Below are 9546 nucleotides of genomic sequence, written 5' to 3'. Positions count from 1 at the left end.
TCTGCAGGTTTCCAGATGATTTTTTTTCTGCTGCAAAGCCTGTGAGCGTAGCTTATTAGCCATTCTTAAAGCCATGATTTTACAGAAAATCAAACTGAAATGTGAGCCTTTCCACTGTGGAGAGAAGAAGGTGCTATGAGGCCCCGATGATTACAGGGAGCGGTTTCTGACGGCCCCCCCAAAACACTCGCCGGCTGCTGGCAGGGCACCAGCCGCCTGCACACACAGGGACAGGGACACAGCGTCAGTCTAACACCTTGCAGCGGAATAAAATAGCGGGATGACACATTTTGCTGAAGGTGATTTCAGATATAAAAGGCAGTGAGGCGATACGGGTCTAAAATCAACCTGCCTGAGATACTGACAGCTGTCATCCAAATAATGCGAGGAGCAACTTGTTTTTGTCGAAGAAACACCTCAGCTGTGTCGCTCAGTCTACATTAGTAAGCTGATAAATGGTCTTAATACGTGAAGTGATTTCAAGAAGCCACACAATCATTTCACTTTTAAATAGCCTGGGCTAAACACCAACTGCTTTAAAAATCCTTGTAAAACTTAATAAATTTACGGCCAAATTTTTCTAGAAGAATATTCTTTTGAGTGTAGAGAAAAAGATCCAAAACACCAGCTGCTTCACAGGGAAAACCTCCCTGGGGGCCAAGGGTGGAAAGGAGATGGCTGCTGCTGCCCGGACAGTCCCAGCTGCAGAGGGATCACTGCATCGCCTCGCTCGAAAAATGAGATTTTTGCCTTCATTTTTTTCCACAGTGTGGATCAGCCTATACTACCTGGCTTTCTATGTGGTGATGTCGGGGTTGTTCGCGCTCTCCATTTATTCTTTAATGAGGACAGTGAATCCGTACGAGCCGGATTACCAAGACCAGCTGAAATCCCCAGGTAATGCCACGGTCTGGCCAGTGGCTGCCCGGTCACGAGATAAACCCTGCAGTCTCCCATGGAGGCTGCGTGGGGCTGGGATGGGCCGAAAGGCTTCGGCAGAGCCCAGGCACCAGGGGTGAGAAACGTGGAATAAATCAGGTCGAATCTCCCCACACGATCCCTGCAAAGTTTAACCTCCACCTGAGAACATTTTCAAGCTTTAAAAAAAAAAATTGGCACTTTTATTTATGCATTTTGATTTTTTAATATATAAATATAAAAATAAATAAATATAAATATATATACCTCCTCTTCCCAAGGGCAGGGGTCAGCCCCTAGGGAAACTCTGGTTTCTGCTCCAGCCCCCCAAGCCCCACAGAGGGTTTTGGGGTGACCTGGCAAGATGGAGGGGCACTGGGGCGAGCAGCCTGGGGTGGGTATTGCCAGCAGCATGGAAAGTCCCTGGGAGAAAAGGAATCCCTCCCCACCAGGATGTGCTGTGCCAGCAGCCAAGCAAGTGAAAATAAGACAGGTAAAGGCATGTGGGATCAGAAATAAAGAATTAGAAATTTGAAAATTAGAAATATATAAATGTATAAATTAGAAATTTGTGGGACATGAAGTAAGACTGGGGAGGGAAAAGACAGTATCAGTGCTTGCTGCTAAAACGTCACCCCCCTAAATGGCTTGTTTTTACAAGCAATGGGAAGGAAAAAATTACTTTTTCAAAGCTGTAGCCCTAAGAATTATTCTGTCTGCCTGTTGCTGAATTTTGAAGTTTCCCAATATTCAGTAAGCTTGCTGCTTGCTGGCAAAATAATTCCTGTAAAATATTTAGCGTGGCTTTTTCAAAAGCTGCTTCTAACACTACAGTAGGATCCGTTTCTTTAACCTGACGTGGCTATTATAACTGTTATTTTTAACAAGTCCAGGGGAAACCCAGTGCAGTTGCTGGAATGATTTTGCAAGCCGTTCTGATAACAGCACGGATATACACGAAAAGAAAAAGAGCTTAGCGCAGTAGCCGAGTCTTTAGGTTTTCAGTCCAACAACTCACGAGCCCAGATGGTTTCCGTACGTGGTTAAATCCCCTCCAGCAAAGCCTGGGGATCCCATACACTTACAATTGCTGCGTCATTGCTACCGTCAATTTAAATAAACAAATCTGTGCCTGGCACCTCTCCTCTGCTTTGCCTTCTCTTTTCTTCCCCCGTGAAGGTGTAACGTTACGGCCCGACGTTTATGGGGACAGAGGACTACAAATTTATTACAACATGTCCGACAACAAAACCTGGGAAGGTTTAGTGACAACTCTTCAGACTTTTCTGACAGGTAAAAATGAGGTTTCCTGAGGTTTCCTATTGAAGAAACGTGCGGTCGCGTCTCCCTTATTGGGTCCGAGAACCTTCAGTCAGTGTTCCCATTCTCCATTTGTCCTTCCGAAATCAGATTCCGAGCGGAAAATGCATCTTCTGAAAGGGACGAGCAGATCCCCTCATGAATCTATACCTCAAACACATGTGAACATGTCTAAAAAAGCAGAGCTTTCAGTTGCTGCTGCAGAGCTTTACTTTTTTTAATCACAAATAGCCTTAATAGAATAGGCTAACAGAAAGTTGGAAGGAAGAGGGTAAAACAAGGTCTTCAAACTAGTCCCGTCTAAATTAATCTAATACTGTCCGTGACTACAAATATCAAAGTGCCATAATAAGGCTTGTGAAGCTGTTGCATAGCGTCACCAGAGAGTACAGTCAAAGTAGGTTAGGTGCTCCCTTTGCCTGTTCAGATCTGATTAAGTTCATATACCTTGTGAGCCTTATATTCATATTTCTGTGTTTCTCATAAGCATATTGAGAAAAATTGTATTTGAAATGGAGCTATCAACACAAATTGGCAGCCTTGACTCAATTCGATCTCTTTTTTTGCTTTGCCTGGATGTTCTAAACAAAAACAACCCCAAGCCCAAACAATTTAAGCTTTCCCCATTCCATCTAATCCCAACTTCACTTGAAGTACAGTTTCCCATGATATAACCTCCAAACTGATACTGGGATGTAGAATTCATGTCCACTGACCGTAAGGGTCGCTGCAGGTTTCCAGATGATTTTTTTTCTGCTGCAAAGCCCGTGAGCGTAGCTTATTAGCCATTCTTAAAGCCATGATTTTACAGAAAATCAAACTGAAATGTGAGCCTTTCCACTGTGGAGAGAAGAAGGTGCTATGAGGCCCCGATGATTACAGGGAGCGGTTTCTGACGGCCCCCCCAAAACACTCGCCGGCTGCCGGCAGGGGGACCGCCCCCTCCCCCCACACAGGGACAGGGACACAGCGTCAGTCTAACACCTTGCAGCGGAATAAAATAGCGGGATGACACATTTTGCTGAAGGTGATTTCAGATATAAAAGGCAGTGAGGCGATACGGGTCTAAAATCAACCTGCCTGAGATACTGACAGCTGTCATCCAAATAATGCGAGGAGCAACTTGTTTTTGTCGAAGAAACACCTCAGCTGTGTCGCTCAGTCCACATTAGTAAGCTGATAAATGGTCTTAATACGTGAAGTGATTTCAAGAAGCCACACAATCATTTCACTTTTAAATAGCCTGGGCTAAACACCAACTGCTTTAAAAATCCTTGTAAAACTTAATAAATTTACGGCCAAATTTTTCTAGAAGAATATTCTTTTGAGTGTAGAGAAAAAGATCCAAAACACCAGCTGCTTCACAGGGAAAACCTCCCTGGGGGCCAAGGGTGGAAAGGAGATGGCTGCTGCTGCCCGGACAGTCCCAGCTGCAGAGGGATCACTGCATCGCCTCGCTCGAAAAATGAGATTTTTGCCTTCATTTTTTTCCACAGTGTGGATCAGCCTATACTACCTGGCTTTCTATGTGGTGATGTCGGGGTTGTTCGCGCTCTCCATTTATTCTTTAATGAGGACAGTGAATCCGTACGAGCCGGATTACCAAGACCAGCTGAAATCCCCAGGTAATGCCACGGTCTGGCCAGTGGCTGCCCGGTCACGAGATAAACCCTGCAGTCTCCCATGGAGGCTGCGTGGGGCTGGGCTGGGCCGAAAGGCTTCAGCAGAGCCCAGGCACCAGGGGTGAGAAACGTGGAATAAATCAGGTCGAATCTCCCCACACGATCCCTGCAAAGTTTAACCTCCACCTGAGAACATTTTCAAGCTTTAAAAAAAAAAATTGGCACTTTTATTTATGCATTTTGATTTTTTAATATATAAATATAAAAATAAATAAATATAAATATATATACCTCCTCTTCCCAAGGGCAGGGGTCAGCCCCTAGGGAAACTCTGGTTTCTGCTCCAGCCCCCCAAGCCCCACAGAGGGTTTTGGGGTGACCTGGCAAGATGGAGGGGCACTGGGGCGAGCAGCCTGGGGTGGGTATTGCCAGCAGCATGGAAAGTCCCTGGGAGAAAAGGAATCCCTCCCCACCAGGATGTGCTGTGCCAGCAGCCAAGCAAGTGAAAATAAGACAGGTAAAGGCATGTGGGATCAGAAATAAAGAATTAGAAATTTGAAAATTAGAAATATATAAATGTATAAATTAGAAATTTGTGGGACATGAAGTAAGACTGGGGAGGGAAAAGACAGTATCAGTGCTTGCTGCTAAAACGTCACCCCCCTAAATGGCTTGTTTTTACAAGCAATGGGAAGGAAAAAATTACTTTTTCAAAGCTGTAGCCCTAAGAATTATTCTGTCTGCCTGTTGCTGAATTTTGAAGTTTCCCAATATTCAGTAAGCTTGCTGCTTGCTGGCAAAATAATTCCTGTAAAATATTTAGCGTGGCTTTTTCAAAAGCTGCTTCTAACACTACAGTAGGATCCGTTTCTTTAACCTGACGTGGCTATTATAACTGTTATTTTTAACAAGTCCAGGGGAAACCCAGTGCAGTTGCTGGAATGATTTTGCAAGCCGTTCTGATAACAGCACGGATATACACGAAAAGAAAAAGAGCTTAGCGCAGTAGCCGAGTCTTTAGGTTTTCAGTCCAACAACTCACGAGCCCAGATGGTTTCCGTACGTGGTTAAATCCCCTCCAGCAAAGCCTGGGGATCCCATACACTTACAATTGCGGTGTCATCGCTACCGTCAATTTAAATAAACAAATCTGTGCCTGGCACCTCTCCTCTGCTTTGCCTTCTCTTTTCTTCCCCCGTGAAGGTGTAACGTTACGGCCCGACGTTTATGGGGACAGAGGACTACAAATTTATTACAACATGTCCGACAACAAAACCTGGGAAGGTTTAGTGACAACTCTTCAGACTTTTCTGACAGGTAAAAATGAGGTTTCCTGAGGTTTCCTATTGAAGAAACGTGCGGTCGCGTCTCCCTTATTGGGTCCGAGAACCTTCAGTCAGTGTTCCCATTCTCCATTTGTCCTTCCGAAATCAGATTCCGAGCGGAAAATGCATCTTCTGAAAGGGACGAGCAGATCCCCTCATGAATCTATACCTCAAACACATGTGAACATGTCTATAAAAGCAGAGCTTTCAGTTGCTGCTGCAGAGCTTTACTTTTTTTAATCACAAATAGCCTTAATAGGCTAACAGAAAGTTGGAAGGAAGAGGGTAAAACAAGGTCTTCAAACTAGTCCCGTCTAAATTAATCTAATACTGTCCGTGACTACAAATATCAAAGTGCCGTAATAAGGCTTGTGAAGCTGTTGCATAGCGTCACCAGAGAGTACAGTCAAAGTAGGTTAGGTGCTCCCTTTGCCTGTTCAGATCTGATTAAGTTCATATACCTTGTGAGCCTTATATTCATATTTCTGTGTTTCTCATAAGCATATTGAGAAAAATTGTATTTGAAATGGAGCTATCAACACAAATTGGCAGCCTTGACTCAATTCGATCTCTTTTTTTGCTTTGCCTGGATGTTCTAAACAAAAACAACCCCAAACCCAAACAATTTAAGCTTTCCCCATTCCATCTAATCCCAACTTCACTTGAAGTACAGTTTCCCATGATATAACCTCCAAACTGATACTGGGATGTAGAATTCATGTATGAAAAACTTCAGTGGGGAATTTTTTGTTCTTTCTGCACACATTCAGCATACACACCAGCTGCGCAGCGTCCGAACATCAACTGCACCGGCGACACATACTTCATTCAGGACACCTTTGATGGCCCCAATAAAACAAAACTATCCTGCAAATTTACCTCAGATATGCTTCAGAACTGCTCTGGCATCACGGATCCTACTTTTGGATTTCCAGAAGGAAAACCCTGCTTTATTATAAAAATGAACAGGGTAAGTACAAGCTCAAGGTGCTGAGCAGGAAAGAATTCACCAAAAAAAAATCCCTGACATCTCAAGCCCCCGCTGGGGAGCTGCTATGCCGTCCGCTGCCACGAGCTCCAATCTCTGCTTTCTACTGGGAAGGCAAATTCCTGTGCTTTTCCCGAGAGACCTCCGGAGTTACCAGAGAAAGAGTGAGACTTGGTCACCACCCCTAGGAAAGGAACACAGGGAAAAGTGACCTGTAAACCAGCTCTCTAAAGCTCCGGGGTTCGTTTAGTTTTGTCAGCATCTCCGTAGTGCTCTCATCCAACGGATTAGTACATTGAAAGGCTTCATTCTGCAGCACCCCGATCCTGTGCCTTCAGCTAAGGTGTTAAGGCGTGACAGTACCTGAAGCGGTTTCACAGAGGTGATACTTGCACACCTTATTTCTCCAGGCCGCAAAGAAAATCTCTAGCAGAACCCGTAAAAACAAAATTCAAACCTAGTAGATATTTTTTTTTCAGTAAAAACCACAAACATTTTTTTTTTTTTTAGAGAGCAAAAAGGGTATCTTCCACACCTCTGATTTTTTCAGGACATAGACAAAGGCATAAGCATTTTATTTTTGTTTTCAGGTAAGATTCTGAGCCTTCTAGTTCAATTTCAGTACAAAGGGAAGAATTCCTGTTCTCCACCGTCTCCTGACAGACAAAATAACTTCATTTTTGTTTGGGCTTGCACCCTAGACTCGGGCAATGAATATTTTCAAGAATCTGTGCAAGGTCCAGGCTGTGAGAGGCGAGCTGTGCCCCTGATTTTGGCAGGCAAAACACTGGGTTTTCCCCCCAAAAGCCTTTGCCTGCTTCAGGAGGGCTGCACACCACCCATGGCCGGTGGGTGGTGCCTGCGTGGGGCCTGTGGGGGGGCGCTTTATCTCCTTTCACCTTTGATGCTATCGGGTGCAACCCCACTATTTCTGTAGGGTCAACGGGGACCAATAGTTTCTGCCAAGGTTTCAAATAAGGCATATGATGAAAAGCATGGGGGTTCAGCTTTTCCTTTATTTTCCACAACGAGCTGCTTTAAGAGACCCCCAGCTGAGAGCAAGCGGCACAGGCAGGCGAATGAGCTGGACTTGCCTGGAGGTGCAGCCGGGAAAAAGCCCGCCCGCAGTGCCCAGCCCGGGCAGCACCAAGTCCCACTTCTCACAGACCCAGCCCCAACACAGTTTTGCCACCCAGGCGCATCAGATGAGGTGACCTGTGGGCCTTACGCAGAAACACACTTAAGCAGCACCTGAAGCTCAGTTGAGTGTTCGCTTGGTTGCATCTCAAAACAACGTCCAGGATGACCAAATGGGTGTTTTCTATTTCAGATTATCAAATTTTTCCCTGGCAACGGCACCGCACCAAGAGTGGACTGCACATACGTGGTAAGCGCATGAGGTCCCCAGTCTCAGCATTCAAGCACTGCAGCTCTGATAGCAGGTGGAGTGCAGTTGCGATCAGAAAGATTGCCCTGGCAGCTCGGGAAATCAGATCATTCTGGCCCAATAGTGGGAATATTCTCAGTTCCGTGCAATTTCTTGCACCAGCAGACACCCTAAGAACACCAACAAAATGTTTGCTTTATTTTAAATCACCTGAAAAGTGGTTTTTCTGTGCTGCAAAGAACGTCAGCTGCTTGCTTTCAGCTCCCGCTAGCGAAGTTCACGCCTCAGAGCAGCTCCTCCAGGCGCTCTGCCCCTTCCCGCAGGTCGCCAATTCACTGAATTCACAACTGCTGCGAAAATACCCTTGCCCCTTTCTCTCGGCAATAGCAACAGCGGGAGATTTCCACTTTTATTTGAAAAATAAGAGCGACGCTTATTTTAACCAGACTGCTGAACTAGAGTTTTAACACACGCTGCACAGCTTTTAGCAGCGGTAAAACCCTTGCCCAGGGCTGGCTTACGAGTGCCCAGCCAACAGAGCTGCTTTCTTGCCTTACCAACAGGGAGACGCGTCTCGCCCGCTGGAGGTGGACTACTACCCCGTGAACGGTACCTTCAACCTGCACTACTTCCCCTACTACGGGAAAAAGTCACAGGTGGGTGCTCATGTATTTCGGAACCACTTTTCTTCTTCATCTTTGTGTAAGATGAAGCCTATGGGGCATCTCTGCAATCTTATGAGAACTAGGGAGGTGGCTAATCTTAAGACCTTAAATCAGTGGTGTAAAATTGAAGTACTTCTTTTTCTTCCCCCCTCCTAGCCCAGCTACAGCAATCCTTTGGTAGCTGTGAAATTTCTCAACCTTACGAGGAACGTAGAACTGAAAATAGTGTGCAAAATCATTGGAGCTGGAATTACGTTTGATAACGTTCATGATCCGTACGAAGGTAAAGTGGAATTTAAATTGAAAATAGAAGACTGAGCAGCGGCAGAGACACTTCTGAAAAACATGTGTGAAGAGTAAAACTCACCTATTATCACATTTGTCCATATTTATTTTCTATGATTTCCATATAAATTTACGCAAATTACAGAGCAAAGAGACATTTTCTACTGAAAGATGACCCATATAGCTAAAAAGCATGATACCACACGCAGTGCATGAAGGAGATGAGGATTATCTCGATGTACATAGCTTCCTATTCCATGCCTACGGCATGCTGCTGCCTTCCGGCAAATATTTGTACAAAACAAATTTCCTCTAAGCTGAGCAGCTGTGCCTTCCAAGAAAATAAGTATAGGATCAAACCAGTATTTTCTGTCACTTTTCAAACCATAATAAATAACTGATGTACAACACTAAATTTTGGATATTGAGAAATAATTAGATAGCTAGAAAAGAAATCAATACTTTGAAATAACTAGCGAGTAATATAATTCTCAGTCTTTCTTGTATAGGATGTATAAATTATAAAAGTATATTAAAATTATCTGTACCCCCATGCGTTGGTTTTTGTACTGGTCAGCCAAGTCAGGTCCTTTCAGCTGACTAATCAATGACTGCAGAAGAAGTGAACTTCAAATCTGTCCTCTGGCTTACCGATTTTATTGTACCACTTACAACTTCTGCATGTATATAAAATAAAAATTACTCTAAGACTGTAACGTCCAGCTACATCCAGGAGAACTGTGTGCATGTAACTGTTAGAGGTTGTCATTTGGTTGGTTGAGGTTTTTTTCTAGAATAGCCCTGTATTGCACTGATGAGTTTTAGGTTACTTGGAATAAGCTGGAAGACGCTCAAGTAACACTAAATCTTTAAGCAAATCTAAAATTTGAGAAGTCTGACCCTACCACATGTGATACAAAGGCACAAGATTGCTGTGTCTCCGTAGCAGGTTTATACTAGATGAAGCCCAGGATGCTTCAGCCAGAGAATAAACACTGCACAGAAAAATGATATTTAAGAGAAGAAATCATTTTAC

The 9546-nt window shown here is 44.3% G+C and overlaps 1 protein-coding gene across 1 annotated transcript in view; it reads left to right on the top strand.

Moving 5' to 3' along the window:
• The window catches only part of ATP4B (ATPase H+/K+ transporting subunit beta), a 9236-nt gene extending 693 nt beyond the window's left edge, over positions 1 to 8543 (top strand). Inside the window, 6 exon segments of the mRNA XM_009638913.1 lie at positions 769 to 897; positions 2098 to 2211; positions 5956 to 6155; positions 7504 to 7573; positions 8128 to 8216; positions 8382 to 8543. Coding sequence (XP_009637208.1) covers positions 769 to 897; positions 2098 to 2211; positions 5956 to 6155; positions 7504 to 7573; positions 8128 to 8216; positions 8382 to 8543 — 764 coding nt within the window.
• The last annotated feature ends 1003 nt before the right edge of the window (positions 8544 to 9546 follow it).

The sequence above is a fragment of the Egretta garzetta genome, unplaced genomic scaffold (assembly GCF_000687185.1).
Source record: "Egretta garzetta isolate BGI_Z169 unplaced genomic scaffold, ASM68718v1 scaffold5, whole genome shotgun sequence".
Classification (NCBI taxonomy): Eukaryota; Metazoa; Chordata; class Aves; order Pelecaniformes; family Ardeidae; genus Egretta; species Egretta garzetta.
The sequence above is the reverse complement of the archived record's forward strand: the minus strand, read 5'-3'. Positions and strand labels throughout refer to the sequence as shown.